The sequence below is a fragment of the Oncorhynchus mykiss genome, chromosome 6 (assembly GCF_057628025.1).
Source record: "Oncorhynchus mykiss isolate SJ-2025 chromosome 6, ASM5762802v1, whole genome shotgun sequence".
NCBI lineage: Eukaryota > Metazoa > Chordata > Actinopteri > Salmoniformes > Salmonidae > Oncorhynchus > Oncorhynchus mykiss.
Genome location: NC_143027.1, coordinates 15,871,719 through 15,893,953, shown reverse-complemented (window position 1 = coordinate 15,893,953; position 22,235 = coordinate 15,871,719). Strand labels below are relative to the sequence as shown.

At 41.5% G+C, this 22,235-nt stretch overlaps 1 protein-coding gene across 1 annotated transcript in view; it reads left to right on the top strand.

Moving 5' to 3' along the window:
- Positions 1-4,182: 4,182 nt before the first annotated feature.
- The window catches only part of LOC110525314 (transmembrane protein 161B), a 36,068-nt gene continuing 18,015 nt past the window's right edge, over positions 4,183-22,235 (top strand). Inside the window, exons 1-3 of the mRNA XM_036979453.2 lie at positions 4,183-5,248; positions 16,283-16,386; positions 19,208-19,291. Of these exons, the coding sequence (XP_036835348.1) occupies positions 5,246-5,248; positions 16,283-16,386; positions 19,208-19,291 (191 nt within the window). The 5' untranslated portion in view covers positions 4,183-5,245. The remainder of the gene's footprint in view (positions 5,249-16,282; positions 16,387-19,207; positions 19,292-22,235) is intronic.

Sequence of the window (22,235 nt, the reverse complement as noted above, 5' to 3'; positions counted from 1 at the left end):
ATCTGGACCCTTTCTTTCTAAAATTATCTGCCGAAATTGTTGCCACCCCTATTACTAGCCTGTTCAACCTCTCTTTCGTGTCGTCTGAGATTCCCAAAGATTGGAAAGCAGCTGCGGTCATCCCCCTCTTCAAAGGGGGGGACACTCTTGACCCAAACTGCTACAGACCTATATCTATCCTACCATGCCTTACTAAGGTCTTCGAAAGCCAAGTCAACAAACAGATTACCGACCATTTCGAATCTCACCATACCTTCTCTGCTATGCAATCTGGTTTCAGAGCTGGTCATGGGTGCACCTCAGCCACGCTCAAGGTCCTAAACGATATCTTAACCGCCATCGATAAGAAACATTACTGTGCAGCCGTATTCATTGATCTGGCCAAGGCTTTCGACTCTGTCAATCACCACATCCTCATCGGCAGACTCAACAGCCTTGGTTTCTCAAATGATTGCCTCGCCTGGTTTACCAACTACTTCTCTGATAAGAGTTCAGTGTGTCAAATCGGAGGGTCTGTTGTCCGGACCTCTGGCAGTCTCTATGGGGGTGCCACAGGGTTCAATTCTTGGACCGACTCTCTTCTCTGTATACATCAATGAGGTCGCTCTTGCTGCTGGTGAGTCTCTGATCCACCTCTACGCAGACGACACCATTCTGTATACTTCCGGCCATTCTTTGGACACTGTGTTAACAACCCTCCAGGCAAGCTTCAATGCCATACAACTCTCCTTCCGTGGCCTCCAATTGCTCTTAAATACAAGTAAAACTAAATGCATGCTCTTCAACCGATCGCTACCTGCACCTACCCGCCTGTCCAACATCACTACTCTGGACGGCTCTGACTTAGAATACGTGGACAACTACAAATACTTAGGTGTCTGGTTAGACTGTAAACTCTCCTTCCAGACCCATATCAAACATCTCCAATCCAAAGTTAAATCTAGAATTGGCTTCCTATTTCGCAACAAAGCATCCTTCACTCATGCTGCCAAACATACCCTTGTAAAACTGACCATCCTACCAATCCTCGACTTTGGCGATGTCATTTACAAAATAGCCTCCAATACACTACTCAACAAATTGGATGCAGTCTATCACAGTGCAATTCGTTTTGTCACCAAAGCCCCATATACTACCCACCATTGCGACCTGTACGCTCTCGTTGGCTGGCCCTCGCTTCATACTCGTCGCCAAACCCACTGGCTCCATGTCATCTCCAAGACCCTGCTAGGTAAAGTCCCCCCTTATCTCAGCTCGCTGGTCACCATAGCATCTCCCACCTGTAGCACACGCTCCAGCAGGTATATCTCTCTAGTCACCCCCAAAACCAATTCTTTCTTTGGCCGCCTCTCTTTCCAGTTATCTGCTGCCAATGACTGGAACGAACTACAAAAATCTCTGAAACTGGAAACACTTATCTCCCTCACTAGCTTTAAGCACCAACTGTCAGAGCAGCTCACAGATTACTGCACCTGTACATAGCCCACCTATAATTTAGCCCAAACAACTACCTCTTTCCCAACTGTATTTAATTTATTTATTTTGCTCCTTTGCACCCCATTATTTTTATTTCTACTTTGCACATTCTTCCATTGCAAAACTACCATTCCAGTGTTTTACTTGCTATATTGTATTTACCTTGCCACCATGGCCTTTTTTGCCTTTACCTCCCTTCTCACCTCATTTGCTCACATTGTATATAGACTTGTTTATACTGTATTATTGACTGTATGTTTGTTTTACTCCATGTGTAACTCTGTGTCGTTGTATCTGTCGAACTGCTTTGCTTTATCTTGGCCAGGTCGCAATTGTAAATGAGAACTTGTTCTCAACTTGCCTACCTGGTTAAATAAAGGTAAAATAAATAAATAAATAAATCTTTATCATAACCATGTCTATCGATGCAAGGCTCGGGCTCCAAGCTCCTCACCACACCTTCCACCTCACTTAAATGTCCCTCATTCAATTCCATTTCACCTCCAGAACTCGGGTCTGGCACACGGCTCTCTATGTTTGTACTCATTCTTCTTCGACACACCAGCTCCCCCTCTATCGTCATCCCCACCAGATTCAAACTCAACCTCTGCTTTCCTCACTCTCTTCTTCCCCTTCCTCCTCTTTTTCATCCTTCCCTCTCTGAAATCCAACTTCCCATATCCATGTCCCAAAACTAATCTTCTCCTGGCTTTGCTAGCATCCCAGTTTCCCATCTTAACTCCATGATGAAAGATAAATTCCCCAAAGCAAAACTAAATAGCATGTTTGAAGGAGAACAAAAATGTTTGAAAAATTAAACAGAAAAGACAAAACAGAGTATTATTATTCATATTTATGCCTTGGGAAGCTGTGGTGTCATTTAACAACAAGGAACCGATTTAACTAATGCACTTCATTTGCTGCTGCAGCTGTAGGGAGAATGTGGGATCAGTATCATGCCAAATGTATACACAATTGTAAATCACTTTCCACAAATGTAAATCACCAATCCACACATGTAAATCACTTTCCACAAATACAATTCACTATCCACAAACAACCACCTTTTGAGTTGTAGTTGTAAATCGATATAAACTAATATATTCTTGCAGATATGCAGGTCATTTCCAAGGGCCTTAAGTAAAATGACTGCCATAAAGTCAAAAAAGTTCTCACGCATAGAAAGCAATTTGTAGTCGTAGAAAAAAAGTTGATCCCATTGATGCTGTTGTTTACCTGGATCACTGCCGAAAAGGATGTGGTCAAATGGGTTGAGTGTAACCGGTGTGAAATGGCTAGCTAGTTAGCGGTGACCGCTAATAGCGTTTAAATCGGTGACATCACTCGCTCTAAGCCCTTGAAGTAGTTGTTTCCCTTGCACTGCAAGAGCCGTGGCTTTTGTGGAGCGATGGGTAACAATGCTTCGAGGGTGACTGTTGTCAATGTGTGCAGAGAATCCCTGATTCAAGCCAAGGTTGGAGCGAGGAGAAGGGTGGAAGAAATACTGTTACAGAGTCTGATCCCATATCCCCTACATCTTCCTTCTACCTTTTGCATGCCTCTCCTGGGAAAACGGTTAGAGCCCTCAGGAATATTTATCTTAATGCTCATCGTGTGGAGAAATATGGAGTAATCTAGGGCTAGGGTTTCGATTATTTACGTTGGTTACACATATGGTTAACATATTATGGTTACCATACTATAATTTCTGCAGCCTTGAAAGGCAGGCATCATGACATGACCAAACGAGAGGCTGCCAGCGATTTATATAAATCGCTTTCTATGGATACAAACCTTTTTTCTATGAATACAAATCGCTTTCTATGCGTGATAACTTCTTGTCTTTTTCTTGTCCTCAAATCCCTGTCAAAAGTCAGGTGACCTAAGCGCTTCCAAATATGGAGTTGCAGGTTTGCCATATCTCTCCTACGTGCAAATATGTATGGCAGTCATTTTACTTAAGGCCCTTGGAAATGACCCGCATATCTGCAGTTATAAAAAATATATAATGCAATATATCAATTTGAAAATGCAAATCAAAAGGTGTTTGTTTGTGGATAGTGAATTGCATTTGCGGATAACGATTTACATTTGTGGATTGGTGATTTACATTTGTGGAAAGTGTTTTACATTTGTGGATTCAAATCGAACTTTATTTGTCACATGCTCTGAATACAACAAGTGTAGACTTTTCCTTGAAATGCATACTTACAAACACATAACCAAGAGTGCAGTTCAAGAAGAGTTAAGAAAATATTTACCAAGTAGACTATAATAAAAAAGTAACACAATAAGAATACCAATAATGAGGTTATATAGTACCGAGTCAGTGTGTGGGGGTACAGGTTAGTTGAATCATTTGTACATGTAGGTGGGGGTGAAGTGACTATGCATAGATAATAAACAGCGACTAGCAACAGTGTACAAAAGCGAGGGGAGGGGTGGTCAATGTAAATTGTCTGGTGGGTCTTATGGCTTGGGGGTAGAAGCTGTTGAGGAGCCTCTTGGTCCTAGACTTGGCTCTCCGGTACCTCTTGCCGTGTGGTAACAAAGAAAACAGTCTATAAATTGGTTGACTGGAGTCTCTGACAATTGTATGGGCTTTCCTCGGAGGTCCTGGATGGCAGGAAGCATGGCCCCAGTGATGTACTGGGCCGTTCGCACTAGACTCTGTAGCGCCTTACCGTCAGATGCCGGGAAGTTGCCATACCAGGCAGTGATGCAACTGGTCAGGGTGCTCTCGATGGTGCAGATGTAGAACCTTTTGAGGATCTAGAGACCAATGTCAAATCTTTTCAGAATTGGTGATTTACATTTGTGAATACATTTGGCATGATATTGATTCCATAGAAGACCGAGAGGCGGGGGAAATGCGCGCAAGTGACGAATGCACACACACATTCAGCAGCAGCCGGCGGAGCTGCGAGCAGCACAGCAGAGCAGGCACATACACAAACAGGGAAGTCGCTAAATCAAGCAAAAGTCGCTGGGGCAGCCTTATACATTTGCTGCATTTGTCGCTATAGACTTTAACCAATACAATTCGCTGGAGGCGTCTGAAAAATCGCTAAATCTAGCGACAAAGTTGCTAAATTGGCAACACCATCTCCTAGCTCTAAAATAAAAGTCACGTGTACCTTTAAGTTTTCCGTTTTAGGGTCCATAATGCCGTAATAAAATCAATATAATACAGTAGAACGTATTCAATATCTCACTGTTCTTGAATACGGTTTTAAATACAGTGCGCAAGTGTTTGGTAAAAAGGAAAATAACGCTCACATCCGTCATACTGTAAACTGGCATATCCAGTGACGCCTATTAGCATGACCTCTACTCCAGTTGAAAACGGTTTCCACTAGTTACCCCAGCCACAAAATCTAAATTGGCTTTATCGTAAAAGTTTATGAAAACAACCATTTGCTTTTTAGTTTTAATTTTAGGGTTAGGCTTGAGATTAGCAGTCTGGTCAAGGTAAGGGTTAAGATCACATTTTAAGAAGATAAATTGTAGAAATAGTCGGGGTTTATGACTTTGTGGCTGTGTCACCTAGTGACGACCGTTCAAAACACTCGGGAACCGAGGTTGAATGAATGGATCATTTAAACATAATTGCAGCAACCGGGAAGCAGTTTGATTTACAAATTCTTTACTCTTAAACATTACTAACTTTAGAAAAGGCTTATGTGCTCCGCGACGCTCGATTTTCGACTCGGGGAGCTTAATGTGACAGGTGTCGGCGTTGAGTCCTTTTCAGCACCACTGCATCAACATGGTGAGTATCCTGCTATGGCTGCAGTAGCTAGCTATTAGCCGTTAGCTTGATATCAGAACTAATACAGCTGCACTTCAGCAATGGTTCGCATCTTGATATAGGTAGAACATGCTAATAGTGTTTCACAACCAGTTGTAATATTAGCTAAATGTGCAGTCCCTCTGTGTTAGCGAACGTTAGCTTGGCATCTCCCTTGCTAGTTAGTAGCTAACGTTAACTAGCTAACGTTAGCTACTGTGGGTAGCTACCGACAGGTAGTAAAGAAAATTATCTAATATCACTAATCAATGTGACAACTGCTTAGATCGCTAATTTGGCGCTCGTGATGCGCAGCAAATAGATACTTGCTGGTTTGCTAGCTTCACGTTGTTTATGTCGCTCCCTGAGAACGTTCAAGTAGGGAAAGGTGTATTTCTCACATCCAGACGACTCGTTTTGACCTCAGATTGCCCTCCGTGAGGTGGTATGCTTTAGGGTTATTTTCTACCTATTCAGAGCAAAATGTATACACTGTAAAATTGCTTTTTGATGAGCCATACACGAATGCGGGACAGTGTATTTTATAATGTTAGGGTACTGGTATTGTTTGCAAAATCGCCAGGGCAACCGGTTAAGAAGAACTTTTGGCACTGGATGTTCGAAAGATGCAACATAAAAGTAGGAGCAGATGCCATAGCATCCCTTGGCATGTTATAAAAGTCAAATGCACTACCAAAGACCAAAACAGTACAATTTAAAACATTTTGAAGCGGAAGATGGGCCTACCCTCTCTGGTTTAAATGTAAATGGACTCTTGATGTCCATTTAATGTTTAGGTGAATTGGGTGTTATCATAAGGTCTCCTAGACTATAGGCCTAGGTTTGCTGAAAGAGATTAGATTCCTAATTTAGTAGGCTACACCAAAGCGGCCTCATCTTTTACCGAAATGTCTGTAATTAACTTGCCTGACGACTCAAGCGGAATTCTTCTGCTGCTCTACGATTTGCTACATACATCACTCTGAGACTGTGATCATTGAAGTCGTTTGTGATAATGTCAAAATGAGCATTGTTGTACAACACAAAGTCATAAGCGATTGGATAATTTCTAACCAATCAGAATATCAAAGCCAATGACATATTTTCAAAATGCTGCTTCACCCATATGTGTTCTGGCCCAACCCATCGATTTCTGGACCAATCAGAATGGTTAGAATGTGTTTGCGTTCTAGAAATTGTCGGGGATGAACTCCGATCCAGACTCATTGCAGAGAAGAAACTAACGTCCGTGGGCGTGGCGTCGTTAGCCAGGCAAGTAATTCATAGCAATTTAAAAATGGACTTGGAGGAAAGCACTCATGTTTTTGTGTAATGGAAGCACAGGTGTGAGAGATAGGAAACCTGTTCAGTGTCACTAAGGATGAACTCACTCACTATATTTGGTGGTTTATATGCCAGTTATAAGAGGTTTATAACAGAGATTGTCATGGAGACCATTTCTAATGCAATTTGTCTTATGATGCCTAGGCTTTTCACATTGGACATTTAGATAAACTATTAGGCTAAATTGTAATCTGTGATGGTCAGTGGGACTGACTCAGTCACTGATTTGCCTTTTGTGAGCTCGCTGCTCTCAAGTTTGCTGTAGTAAGCCGTTTTAACGGGATGCACTATGGCTGCACAGTAGTAAATAATATGGATAATAGCCTAATAATAATCAATCAATGTACGTGTAGCACACCATGATTGTGTTGTTCAAAAGTGGCATACAGTGCCTTCGGGAAATATACAAATCAAAATATTTTTTCATATTTGAGATTCTTCAAAGTAGCCACCCTTTGCCTTGATGACAGCTTTGCATACTCTTTGCATCCTCTCAACCAGCTTCACCTGGAATGCCTTTCCAACAGTCTTGAAGGAGTTCCCACACTTGTTGGCTGCTTTTCCTTCCCTCTGCGTTCCAACTCATCCAAACCATCTCAATTGGGTTGAGATTGGCTGATTGTGGAGGCCAGGTCGGTCATCTGCTGCAGCACTCCATCACTCTCCTTCTTGGTCAAATAGCCCTTACACAGCCTGGAGGTGTGTTGGGTCATTGTCCTGTTGTAAAACAAATGATAGTCCCGCTAAGTGCAAACCAGATGGGATGGCGTGTCGTTTCAGAATGCTGTGGTAGCCATGCTGGTTAAGTGTGCTTTGAATTCTAAATAAATCACAGACAGTGTCACCAGCAAAGCACCCCCACATCACCCTTGTCCTCCATGCTTCACGGTGGGAACCACACATGCAGAGATCATCCGTTCACCTACTCTGCATCTCACAAAGACACAGCAGTTAGAACCAAACATTTGGACTCATCCGACCAAAGGACAGATTTCCACCGATCTAATGTCCATTGCTCGTGATATTGGTGTCCTTTAGTAGTGGTTTCTTTGCAGCAATTCGACCACAAAGGCCTGATTCACACAGTCTCCTCTGAGCAGTTGATGTTGAGATGTCTCTTTTACATTTATTTGGGCTGGAATTTCTTAGGCTGGTAACTCTAATGAACTTATCCTCTACAGTAGAAGTAACTCTGGGTCTTCCTTTCCTGTTGCAGTCATCATGAGAGCCAGTTTCATCATAGTGCTTGGTGGTTATTGCAACTCCACTTTCAAAGTTCTTGACATTTTCCAGATTGATTGACCTTCATGTCTTAAAGTAATGATGGACTGTCATTTCTCTTTGCTTACTTGGTCTTTTACCAAATAAGGCTATCTTCTGTATACCACCCCACCTTGTCACAACACAACTGATTGGATCAAATGCATCATGACTACCTCATGAAGCTGGTTGAGAGAATGCCAAGAGTGCATAGCTGTCATCAAGACAAAGGGTGGCTACTTTGAAGAATCTCAGATATAAGATATTTTTTGATTTGTTTAACACTTTTTTTCTGGTTACTACCTGATTCCATATGTGTTCTTCTATTGTTTTTGTTGTCTTCACTGTTGTTCTACAATGTAAAAAAAAAAATACAAAAAATTAAAATCCTTGAATGAGTAGGTGTCCAAACTTTTGACTAGTACTGTATGTAAATGTGATATTTCAGTTTTTATATTTTTTATACATTTGCAAAAAATGTCTTAACATCTGTTTTTTGCTTTGTCATTATGGGGTATTGTGTGTGTGGATTGATGAGGGGGAAAAAAATACATTTTAGAATAAAACTCTGTAAAGTAACAGAGTTTGGATAAAGAAGGGGTCAGAATACTTTCCGAATGCACTGTAGGCCTACACAGAATTCTTTGACCACTTTTGATGAGATTGTATGTTGTCTCTTTGAGTCCATATTGCTAGTAGTGAGAAACATTTTCTGTGAGGAGAACCTTGAAGCTTCCCACAACTGCCAGCTTAACTAGGGAGCAGGGGGCACCCAGGGCTTCCCTGTCTGGGCTCTTGTTGTTTTCAGGGGCAAGGTGGCAGGCCTTCAGTTGGCTGTCTCCCGTGTGTAATCACAGCCAGATAGCTAGGTGAACGGAGAGAGAGGATGGATCTTGGTGGCATTTGGTGTCTGGCTCTGCTTTTGGAGGTGATAATTATAATCATATGGGAGAGTTATAGCTGCTATGCAATATGTTATGGGTTTCTGTACAGTGCTTTGTGACATCAGCTGATGTAAGAAGGGCATTATAAATACATTTGATTATTGCCTATGTAATATGCCCAACAAAAAACTCTGAAGTGTGCTATTCAAAGGCCTATATTCACCAACACACATGTGCTGATATCACTAAGCCCACTTACTAGGGTAAAAGTTGGACTACCCTACAGTGAGGGATAAAGTAGCAGCACACTTCTAGCCAACCTGTTAAGGGAATATTGATCTGTAAGGGTTGAAATTGAACCCCCTGTGCTAAAGCTGGCTATCACTGTCAGCTCTCCACTGTTGACTGCTGATTGTTCTTAGCTGAGCATCATGGGTGCTGCGAGTCAGACACTCATTTTTGTATTGCACTGAGGGCATTTTGTGCAAGTGCCTCAAACGTGCTAATAAAATGCTCTCACTTCTTTGTTACTGCAGTTGTATATCATAAGGGAAGAAGTAGGGCTGTGGCTGTCACTGTAATTGACCTTTTAATGAACATAAACACGTTTAGCATCTCCTGACTTCCATGCATAGCCTACAATCCACTGATGGAGACCGTTGGAACATTTAAAAAGTCTAATAAATCCATGTAATATAGCCTAAACCTTCACAATAATTCCATTATCTATTTTAGACAGGCCTAAAGAAGCATGATATGAAGAATAGGTAGCCTATTTCAGAAAAACAGAATAGCATATTCTGACATGTCCTTGTTAGGCCCTGATCTGGCTATGCCATATGGCTGTGGGCTGCACTAGTTCATTAAGCAGACAAGATTTGTTTAGAATTCGGTGGCATTATTTTATAGTATAAAGAATACAATTGAACATAGCTGAATAAAATATAAAGGATTGTTTCTCCAAAAGATTTGAGGGAGTGAACACATGCTGCTATTCTGTGTTGAGCGGTTAACAAAGAAACATGTCCTCCTAGATGATTCATTTAGAGTTATTTATGCAACTTTACTTGTGATACAAACCTTAGGCTATATGTTTTTGATTTTTAAAACATTCTAAGGCTGCATGATGATTTGAAAATAGTACCATGCTCTATTTCTTGCGCAGCCTGCACACTATCAGTCTCATTCACTATAATTTGACAAGCACTTGATGATAATCTCACCCATTAGACTATTCATCATTTAATCTGGGTTTTACATATAGCCTATGAGTGGAATAATGTTTTATTTAGAATCCGAATCCGTAGCCTGCAATTGAATTGAGGTTAGGTACCAAAATTATATAGCCTACTCCTGTCTATACAGTAATAATTAAAAATACTGAAGCATGATTTGGCCACAGAGGATGTTTAACCTGTTTGAAAACAATTTTTTTATTTTTTTTTATTTTTTTTTATTTTTTTAATCGTATTACCTACAGTCGGAAGGAAAGCAGCACGCTCAATATGGGTAGATTTTTGTTGAGTTGTGACTGTCTGTGAAAAGTAGAGAGGCCAAGCCAGGCATATCGCAATAGTTTGGAAAGCAAATAGTTATTGTTGTAAAAAGAAGACTGCTACATTGAACTATGGTATAAATGGATGCATTTTCTGACTTTGGGGGGAGTGTGCTCTTCTGTATTGTACAATGTATAAATCAGAGGAGGCTGGTGGAAGGTGCTACTGGAGGATGGGCTCACTGGAATGGTTAGAAGGGCATTAATGGAACGGTATAAAACGCATCAGGTGGTGACACGCATCTCTGCGTGCCTGGCAGATACAGTGGCAAGAAAAAACATGTGAACTCTTTGGAAATACCTGGATTTCTGCATAAATTGGTCATAAAATTGGATTAATCTTCATCTAGGTCACAGAAATAGACAAACACAGTCTGCTTAAACTAATAACACACAAACAAGTATACTTTTTCATGTCTGTATTGAACACACCGTGTAAATATTCACAGTTCAGGTTGGGAAAAGTATGTGAACCCTTGGATTTAATAACAGTTTGACCCTCCTTTGGCAGCAATAACCTCAACCAAGCATGTTCTGTAGTTGCGGATCAGACTTGCACAACGGTCAGGAGGAATTTTGGACCATTCGTCTTTACAAAACTGTTTCAGTTCAGCAATATTCTTGGGATGTCTGGTGTGAACTGCTCTCTTGAGGTCATGCCACAGCATCTCAATTGGGTTGAGGTCAGGACTCTTCTGTTGAAGCCATTTTGTTGTTGATTTACTTCTGTGTTTTGGGTCGTTGTCCTGTTGCATCACCCAATTTCTGTTGAGCTTCAATTGGCAGACAGCTAGCCTATCATTCTCCTGCAAAATGTCTTGATAAACATGGGAATTCATTTTTCCGTCTGATAGCAAGCTGTCCAGGCCCTGAGGCAGCAAAGCAGCCCCAAACCATGATGCTCCCTCCACCATACTTTATAGTTGGGATGAGGTTTTGATGTTGGTGTGCTGTGCCTTTTTTTTCTCTGCACATAGTGTTTTGTGTTCTTTCCAAACAAATCAACTGTAGTTTCATCTGTCCACCGAATATTTTGCCAGTAGCGCTGATCCAGGTGCACTTTTGCAAACTTCAGACGTGCAGCAATGTTTTTTTTGGACAGCAGTGGCTTCTTCCGTGGTGTCCTCCCATGAACACCATTCTTGTTTAGTGTTTTACGTATCGTAGACTCGTCAATCGAGATGTTGGCATGTTCCAGAGATTTCTGTATGTCTTTATCTGACACTCTAGGTTTCTTCTTAACCTCATTGAGCATTCTGCGCTGTGCTCTTGCAGTCATCTTTGCAGGACAGCCACTCCTAGGGAGAGTAGCGACAGTGCTGAACTTTCTCCATTTCTAGACAATTTGTCTTACTGTGGACTAATGAACATCAAGGCTTTTAGAGATACATTTGTAACTCTTTCCAGCTTTATGCAAGTCAACAATTCTTAATCGTAGGTCTTCTGAGATCTCATTTGTTCGAGGCATGGTTCACATCAGGCAATGCTTCTTGTGAATAGCAAACTCATATTTTGTGAGTGTCTTTTATACGGCAAGGCAGCTCTAACCAACATCTCCAATCTTGTCTCATTGATTGGACCCCAGGTTAGCTGACTCCAATTATATTTTGGAAAGGTCTAGGGGTTCACATGCTTTGTCCATTCTACACTGTGAAAATTTAAAATTATGAATTCAATATAGATAAGAAAAATACAATTATGTGTGTGCTTAAACTATGTTTGTCAATTACTGTGACTTAGATGATCAGATCAAATGTGAAGACCAATTTATGCAGAAATCCAGCTAATTCCAAAGGGTTCACATACTTTTTCTTGCCACTGTATCTCAGCTTGGATGTCGGCCCACCACCTCAAACTCAACCTCGACAAGATAGAGCTGCTCTTCCTCCCGGGGAAGGCCTGCCTGCTCAAAGACCTCTTCATCACAGTTGACAACTCCACAGTGTTGCCCTCCCAGAGTGCAAAGAACCTTGGCATGACCCAGGACAACACACTGTTGTTCTCTGCAAACCTCAAAGCAGTGACTCGCTTGTGCAGTTTCATGCTCTGCAACATCCGTAGAGTACGACCCTACCTCACACAGAAAGCGGTGTAGGTCCTAATCCAGGAATTTGAAATCTCCCATCTGGACTACTGCATCTCACTGTTGGCTGGGCTCCCCACTTGTGCCATCAAACCTCTGCAACTTATCCAGAACACTGCAGCCTGCCTGGTTTTCAACCTACCCATGTCACCCCGCTCCTCTGCCCACTCCACTGACTTCCAGTTGAAGCTTGCATCCACTTCAAGACCATGTTGCTTGCCTACAGAGCAGCAAGAGGAACTGCCACCCCCCACCCCACCTTCAGGCTATGCTCAAACCCTTCACCCCAACCCGAGCACTCCGTTCTGCCACATACTGGTCTTTTGGCCCTTCCACCCCTACAGGAGGGCAGCTCCCACTCAGCCCAGTTCAAGCTCTTCTCTGTCCTGGAAATAGATTAAGTGAATACTCTCAGAGCACAATTACCAAAGCCTTTTGAAATGTTCAACAACTCTCCTCCACAATACATAGCAGAAAGCGCAACATTATGAACTACAATACCTGGGTTTTTAGGGAAAAAATCTTACCTTTACTGTCATGTTGTGGTCATGAGGATGAGGAAGGTGAATTGACATTCAGATGAACAAGTAACCTAGCTAGCACTCTTTCCCTGTCCCTGTGTCAACTCAATTGAAGGTCACTGTAGAAGTCGGCCTACCCTTCCCAAATTGATATAATCTAATCAAAAGGTCAACAAAAGACGTATTCCCATTCTTTGCTTTGCAGTGAACACTGTTTTAATCAGACATATTGCATGTTACAGAAGAATAAAAGGCAATTTTGTTTTTAATATGAACAGCCACACCACTATCTCCAAATTGTGGGAACTCTGGGACCAGTAGTACCACCCTGTTTGTTAATGGTACACTGCAAAGAGGGTATTCCATGTAGGCCTACTTAAGCCCACCACTTCCATCCTGTATAGATTTGGCTAGGCTATAATTACGCCCAAATCGTCCATGCTGTGCCAATACTGGAAGAGAACATGCATACTAAGCCAAGTGAATTATGCGCTCATCAGAAGAGAAGGCCACAGGTTGGATCTCATACTCATGGTCTAAATGGCTGTGAATGTCAGTGACTGTTAAGAGCAGGGATATTGTTAAGGACTTGATGACTGACAGCACCTCTCAGCCCTCTCATTCCGTAAGGTATTTTCATGTAAACATGGAGCCATCGATTTAGCCTATCCGTGTGTTTCTCTTGGTTTTGAAACAATCCTGTCTTCTGTGACGTCTTGCCAGCGCTGTTGTTAGGTCCCCTTCGTTTGCATTGCTTCTGAGAGACTTCTTTATGGAGGCTGGTGTGTAATTTGAGATGGATAATTTGAACTAGAGGTCGACCAATTATGATTTTTCAATGCCAATACCGATTATTAGAGGACCAAAAAAAAGCCTATACCGATTAATCTGCCGATTTAAATAAAAAACATTCTATTTTAATTTAATTGTAATAATGACAATTACAACAATACTGAATGAACACTTTTATTTTAACTTAATATAATACATAAATAAAATCAATTTAGCCTCAAATACATAATGAAACATGATCAATTTGGTTTATATAATGCAAAAACAAAGTGTTGGAGAAGAAAGTAAAAGTGCAATATGTGCGACGTAAAAAAGCTAACGTTTGAGTTCCTTCCTTAGAACATGAGAACAATGAAAGCTGGTGGTTCCTTTTAACACGAGTCTAAAATATTTCCAGGTAAGAAGTTTTAGGTTGTAGTTATTATAGGAATTATAGGACTATTTCTCTCTATACCATTTGTATTTCATATACCTTTGACTATTGGATGTTCTTATAGGCACTTTAGTATAGCCAGTGTAACAGTATAACTTCCGTCCCTCTCCTCGCCTCGAACCAGGAACACATCGACAACAGCTACGCTCTAAGCATTGTTACTCATCTCTCCACAAGCCACGGCCCTTGCAGAGGGGGAACAACAAGGGGAACAACTACTTCAAGGTCTCAGAGCGAGTGACGTCACCGATTTAAAACACTTAGCGCGCACCCCGCTAACTAGATAGCCATTTCACATCAGTTACACCAGCCTAATCTCGGGAGTTGAAAGGCTTGAAGTCATTAACAGCTCAATGCTTGAAGCACAGCGAAGAGCTGCTGGCAAACGCGCGAAAATGCTGTTTGAATGAATGCCTATGAGCCTGCTGCTCCCTACCACCGCTCAGTCAGACTTTTCTATCGAATATCAAATCATAGACTTAATTATAACATAATAACACACAGAAATACGAGCCTTAGGTCATTAATATGGTCAAATCCGGAAATTATAATTTTGAAAACAAAACGTTTATTCTTTCAGTGAAATACGGAACCGCAAAGAACGCAAGAGAAGTGACACAATTTCCCTAGTTAAAAAGAAATTCATGTTAGCAGGCAATATTAACGAAATATGCAGGTTTAAAAATATATACTTGTGTATTAATTTTAAGAAAGGCATTGATGTTTATGGTTAGGTACATTGGTGCAACGACAGGGCTTTTTTTGCGAATGCGCTTGTTAAATCATCACCCGTTTGGCGAAGTAGGCTGTGATTCGATGAGAAATTAACAGGCACCGCATCGATTATATGCAACGCAGGACAAGCTAGATAAACTAGTAATATCATCAACCATGTGTAGTTAACTAGTGATTATGTTAAGTTTGATTGTTTTTTATAAGGTAAGTTTAATGCTAGCTAGCAACTTATATTGGCTTCTTGCTGCACCCGCGTAACAGGTAGTCAGCCTGCCACGTAGTCTCCTTGTGGAGTGCAATTTTAATCGGCCATAATCGGTGTCCAAAAATGCCAATTACCGATTGTTATGAAAACTTGAAATCGGCCCTAATTAATCGGCCATTCCAATTAATCGGTCAACCTCCAATTTGAACGCCCCAACCTTGCCACCCGCTGCATTCCCAGACACGTTCCGTTCATGACTGAAAAGAGGTGGACCATTCAGAATCCCCCCACACAGTCTTTCGGAGCTGCATGCCGGATACTCTCTGGTTGGAGTGTTGAGGTGTGGTCTGGGTTGGTGTATTATCAGTGTCTAGCTAAGCACGTCGCATAAGGATTGTCCACGTCTTATGGCCCAATAGTTTGACTACACCATCCATCCATCCCCTTATGTTCCTATGCTGTTAGAGACGACTGCTTTTGGTGGAATAAATTCCAATAATACTGTATTTTGCCGCTCTCAATTCTACAAAGTTATTCTCAATTTGAGTGATGGATTTCTGTGTTACATACATTTAACTTTTTACAAAGAGGATGAAACACCATGATTTAATGACTCGTTTCCATTTGGAAGAGTGTATATGTGTGCTACAAAACATTAGGAACTCCTTGCTAATATTGAGCTGCACCCCTTTTGCCCTCAGAACAGCCTCATATCGTTGGGGCATGGACTCTACAAGGTGTTGAAGGCATTCCACAGGGATTCTGGCCCATGTTGACTCCAATGCTTCCCACAGTTGTCATATTGGCTGGATGTCCTTTGGGTGGTGGACCATTCTTGATACACATGGGAAACTGTTGAGCATGAAAAACCCAGCGGTGTTGGAGTTCTTGACACACTCAAACTGGTGTGCCTGGCACCTTCTACCATACCCCTTTCAAAGGCACTTAAATATTTTGTCTTGCCCATTCACCCTCTTAATTGCACACATACACAATCCATGTCCCAGTTGTCTCAAGGCTTAAAAGTCCTTCTTTAACCTGTATCCTTCATCTACACTGATTTGAAGTGGATTTAACAGGTGCCATCAATAATGGATCATGGCTTTCATCTGGATTCACCTGGTCAGTCTGTCATGGAAAGAGCAGGTGCTCCTAATGTTTTGTACATATTAGAATATAACTTGATTTGTTTTCCCTCCCTTAGGGTGTGATTGGTGTGCAGCTGGTGGTTACCATGGTAATGGCCAGTGTCATTCAGAAGATCATACCTCATTATTCCTTCGCAAGATGGCTGCTCTGCAGTGGAGGGTAATGTAGAAGTCTGTACCTGTTGTTTTTGTTTCTGATGGTGTCTTTAAGAGCCATGATTTAATCTCCTCACGGGTTTACCCTTCAGACTCATTCATTTCAAAGGATGCTTAACAATGTGGAACAGAGTGTTTGCTCAACTTGTAAACAGTCTCTCTGTTTACAAGTTGTCTGCTGAAAGCAAATTTGAAAACACAAAAAGCATTAAAAAAACAACATAATTAGTCGTATTGCATAGACCAAAGGGCATCATCAGCTATTGGGACGACCCAAGAGGACTGGGAATTCAAATATAGCGCCCGTCTCGTTTCCTATAATTAGCGCCAGATGTGTTTTTGAGTAAACAGCTCCTCAGAACACTTAATAATTAATCAGTGCTTTTTCAGGGGGCTTTTGAAGCATAAAAAAAAAATACTTTGACGCAAGCTGGAGGCCCATATTGTCGCTCCAGAGAGATCCGCAATTAAGTTTCCCCTAATAAACAAGGCAGCAGTAAACATGTTGTGCCCCACAAATGATGCAGCACCCCCTTGGGCCAATTGAGGTATCCTGTGTGACTAAAACATTTCAGTTATCGTGTGTAACCACAGATTATCCATTATTTTGACCAGATACTCAAGAGGCCACTCTAACAATGAAAATAAATGTCTCCAAAAATGGAAGGCAGTTAGCCTTGGTACAAGTCGCTTTAGCTCATCCTCTCCCTTTACGCCATGTGATGTGCCAAAGAGACTGGCCTTTCTGCCATCTTCAAATATTAACATTCTATCATTACTGTGCTCTGGGAGAACAGAGGCTTTGATCCTGATTCGATCACCCTCACAGCTATCCTTTCAATCACAACAATTATGCAAATATTGGAACTCATCACTTTCTCCACAGAACACAGTTGTATATGGTTGCTAAGCAACCATTTTTTTGTTTGTCCAGATAATACCAATCTGTCAAAAGTTGCTAGCTCAAGTCTACATTTTTTAAGTAAATACATCCTGCAATTCCAACCACAAAATGTCTTAGTTTTAAGACTAGTTTTAATACATTTAGCTTTTTTGACTTTTGTTATAAATTCCAATTCAATTTTCAAGTCTCCACATGTTGTCATGGAAAATATGTTATTTCCAACAACCAATGAGCAACTCCACCATAAATCCAGTGCATATTAAACGTTTTCGGCAGTGACAAGGACTGGAATGTTAGCAAAAGAGACTGGGAGGAGGCAAGATCAGGTAGGACCATTCTAGCCAACGAGGGGCAGATACGTGTGTGAACAACAGGCATCTCCGATTTAACTTATTTTTTCAAAAAGTTCCCAAAGTTCCCGGGATGTGATGTCTTACTTATCAGTACACTCGTAACAACCTAAGTACTACGGAACTTCTCTTTGATCAAATAAGCCACACGTAGGAAATAATCCATTCAATGTTTTGTTAGCCAAATTCGCCACTTTCATTGATCTGTGTGTGTGGAAAAACGCTCCATGCTGGATAAGACATATTTTGGGCCCAGTTATCCCTCTCTATCTTCGCCTCTTCCTCTCTGGTGTGACTCGCAAATTTCAGTTAATCACTATAGCTCGTGCCTTGGGCCAATCAGTGTAATTTTATAAATGCCTGATTTCTATGGCAAGATGCATCATTAGGGCTCCTGAGTGGTGCAGCGGTCTAAGGCACTGCATCACAGTGCTAGAGGCGTCACTACAGACTCTGGTTCGATTCCAGGCTGTAACCCAACTAGCCGTGATTGGGACTCCCATAGGGTGGCGCACAATTGGCCCAGCATTGTTAGGGTTTGGCTAGGGTAGGCCGTCATTGTAAATAAGAATTTGGTCTTAATTAACTGACTTACCTAGATAAATAAAGGTTAAATAAAAAAATTCACCAAGTTTTCTGAAAATCAGGACAGTGGTGTTTGATATATCGTGTGTGACTAACGTATGAATGAACGGACAGACAAATGGATGGACGGACGTACATACGGGGAGACGGATCCACAGTAAGTACACAAAATTAAATCTGAACCCTCCAACCCTCCTTCCCTTATGCCTCTCCGAGCTTGTGACAAGTGGGTTTCTAAACAAAGTTAGAGATTTGTGTGAAATCTTAGTCTTCAAAAGGCTGCGCTTAAATTGGCTCTTTTATTTTTAAGTCCGGTCCTCAAGGAACACAAAAACTAGCCTCTTTGCTGTCAGGAGTGTATTAGTTGATTTGAATATGTTAAGATGATTTGAGGGTTTTCTTTGTCCTATGTGTGTGTGTTTTGTTAGGTAAAGGATCTCAAATCCAGCTCATTTGCTAAGTGATGGTCCTAATCATGTAGGCCTGGAACGACAAACTATTGTCCTATAAATCATAAACGCCTACTTTTTGAAGGCATTTTCCTTTTTTTAAGTATGATGTTGGATTATGTCACCAATACTGGGTCCTGGAGGGTCACAGCCTATGTAGAATCACCTATATTGTTATTGCACAGCACTAAAACCTCCAATCCACATTACTACTGTCATTGCTGATTATTTTATTTTACCTTTATTTAACTAGGGTATTAAGTCAATTAAGAACAGATTCTTATTTACAATGACGGCCTAACAAGAGGCAAAATGCCTCCTGCAGGGATGGGGGCTGGGATAAAAAATCTAAATGTAGCACTCTCTGCTATTAATTGGTTAATAGATTGAGGTGTTTCCTTGCTAGGCTTCAGAGTAAAAGCCTGCCTACCCTGTATCCTTCCTGAACCAGGACTGAGGACCACAGGTGTAGTTCTAAAGCTACCTAGATTACTCACTTGTCTCCTTCCTTCCTCTGTCGCCTCTCTCCTTCCCCAGTCTTCGGTGGTACCAGCACCCTACGGAAGATGAGTTGAGGAGCCTTGCTGGAAAACAACAAAAAACAAAGAGCAAGAAGGACCGGTAAGAAGGCAGACTGAGGAGGGTAGGGGTGGGGAGGGTAGGGGTGGGGACGGCAGTGGCACAAAGGGGAGCGAGTGGTGCCTTTTGGATCAGGCAGGAATTTAAGGAGGAGTGGCAGACATTTGAGAAGGGTGGAGAACACAGGTGTGACAACGGAGAGATGAAGCAGATGTGTTTAGGAGGCTTGTTTAAGGTCTGAAGTATTTTTGTTGTTTTTTTTTGCCCGTGAGCAAAGCTAGCCTTTGCTTATTAGAATGGGCTCTGACTATCTTGTGGTAGTGAGTTAAAGGGATACTTCAGGATTTTGGCAGGATTTTATCTACTTCCCCAGAGTCCGATGAAGTCGTAGATACCATTTTTATGTCTCTGTTAGGTTTGACCCCATTTAGTCGACTGGTCGATTGTTTGGTCAATAAGCTGATGGTCGACCGAGATTTCTTTAGTCGAGCAGTAGGAAACACCTGTCTGATTCGTCTGAGTGCACTAATCCATTGTGGAGGTTGTGGGGATGGCACATTCCATCAGTCTAAGACAGTTGCTACTGAAATTGTATATGGTTATATTCTGTAAGAAGAAAAATATTTAATATTTTATAACAGATGCGCTTTCTCCCGCGTTGCATAGTGGTCGCTGTCTGTGGTTCTGAAACACATCAGTGCGCTGTTGAATTGTCGCCTTCCTAGATCATGTTTCTATGTACATAATAGCAAAGTTAACCAGCATATTGGTGTTGAGAACAATGCAGTGGAGGTAGCAGCGAAGTTAGCAGACGAGAAAACAGCCCTTGCCTTAATTGTCTAAGAAAAGTAGGGAGAGAGGAAACCCCAAATTAATTAGGTCTATAATCAATAGCCTAACTGTTAAATGTGCCTAGCTTTATTATTCAACCATATTCAGTACCAGTCAAAGGTTTGGACACACCTACTCATTCCAGGGTTTTTCTTTATTTTCACTGTTTAAAAAAACAAACTGAGTGACTGTGTGACTAGCACCCGTTGTCTCTCTCCTCCCTCCTCCTGCGACCACCACAGAGCATCAACAGTGTGTCTCACTGTCAGTGTTGCTGAAGCGGCAACCTAAGCAAATAAATTGTTAAAAAACTGAAAATATATTTGAGATTCTTCAAAGTAGCCAGCTTTGCACACTCTTGGAATTCTCTCAACCAACTTAACCTGGAATGCTTTTTCAACAGTCTTGAAGGAGTTCCCACATATGCTGAGCACTTGTTGGCTGCTTTTCCTTCACTCTGAGGTCCAACTCATCCCAAACTATCTCAATTGGGTTGAGGTCGGGTGATAGTGGGGGCCAGGTCATCTGATGCAGCACTCCATCACTCTCCTCCTTCAACCTGGAGGTGTCTTGGGTCATTGTCCTGTTGAAAAACAAATGATAGTCCCACTAAGCGCAAACCAGATGGGATGGCTTGTCATTGCAGAATGCTGTGGTAGCCATGTTGGTTAAGGTATTTAAATTCTAAATAAATCAGTGTCACCAGCAATGCACCCCCATATCATCACACCTCCTCCTCCATCCTTCACGGTGGGAACCACACATGTGGAGATCATCCGTTCACCTACTCTGCATCTCATAAGACCAAAGGACAGATTTCCACCAGTCTAATGTCAATTGCTCGTGTTTCTTGGCCCAAGCAAGTCTCTTCTTCTTATTGGTGTCCTTCAGTAGTGGTTTCTGTGCAGCAATTCAACCATTTTAAAGCCTGATTCACACAGTCTCTGAACAGTTGATGTTGAGCTGTGTCTGTTACTTGAACTCTGTGAAGCATTTATTTGGACTGCAATTTCTTAGGCTAGTAGCTCTAATGAACTTATCCTCTGCTGCAGAGGTAACTCTGGGTCTTCCTTTCCTGTGGCGGTCCTCATGAGAGTCAGTCATAGTGCTTGATGGTTTTTGCGACTGCACTTGAAGAAACAAAGTTCTTGAAATGTTCCGGATTGACTAACCTTAAATTAAGGATGGACTGTCATTTCTCTTTGCTTATTTGAGCTGTTTTTGCCATATTATGGATATGGTCTTTTACCAAATAGGGATTTCTTCTGTTTACCACCCCTACCTTGTCACAGCACAACTGTATGGCTCAAACAGATTAAGATGGAAAGAAATTACACAAATTAACAAGGCACACTTGAAATAGAAATGCATTCGAGGTGACTACCTCATGAAGCTGGTTGAGAGAATGCCAAGAGTGTGCAAAGCTGTCAAGGCAAAGGGTGGCTACTTTGAAGAATCTCAGATATAAAATATATATTCTGCTTACTACCTGATTCCATATGTGTTCTTCCATTGTTTTGATGTCTTCACTATTATTCTACAATGTAAAAAATAAAGAAAAATAAAGAAAAACCCTTGAATGAGTAGGTGTGTCCAAACTTTTGACTGGTACTGTATGTTGCCGGTTCAGCAACACGGACAGCGCGATGTACACTGTTGATGTTCTGTGGTGGTCGCTGCAGGATGGAGGAGAGAGACAACTGGTGCTAGTCACTCAGTCCCCTTTTTTAACACAGCGCAGCAAATCTGAGCCAGGCCCAGCACAATGAAATCAAATGCGTCGGACTCCTAGTCATTTGTCTTAATTATTTAATCCAACAGTTCGCTTAAAGCATCAGACAAGCTCAGTGCATATAGTTGATTTGATTTAAACACATATGATATATATATATATATATATATATATATATATATATATATATATATATATATATATATATGGAAAAATACACATTTTTAGAGGTATTTTTGCGAGCCAATGCTAACTAGTGTTGACAGGAAGTCTATGGTTATCTACTAGCATGGACACAGAGGAACTTGTGACTCTCTACTACAAATGTGGATTGGGGCATGTTGCCTCCTCTGCTTCCTGAATTCACCAATCAACTCAGTAGTATATGAACAGCAGTTTTTTCAGACTCCAACAAAACAAGCT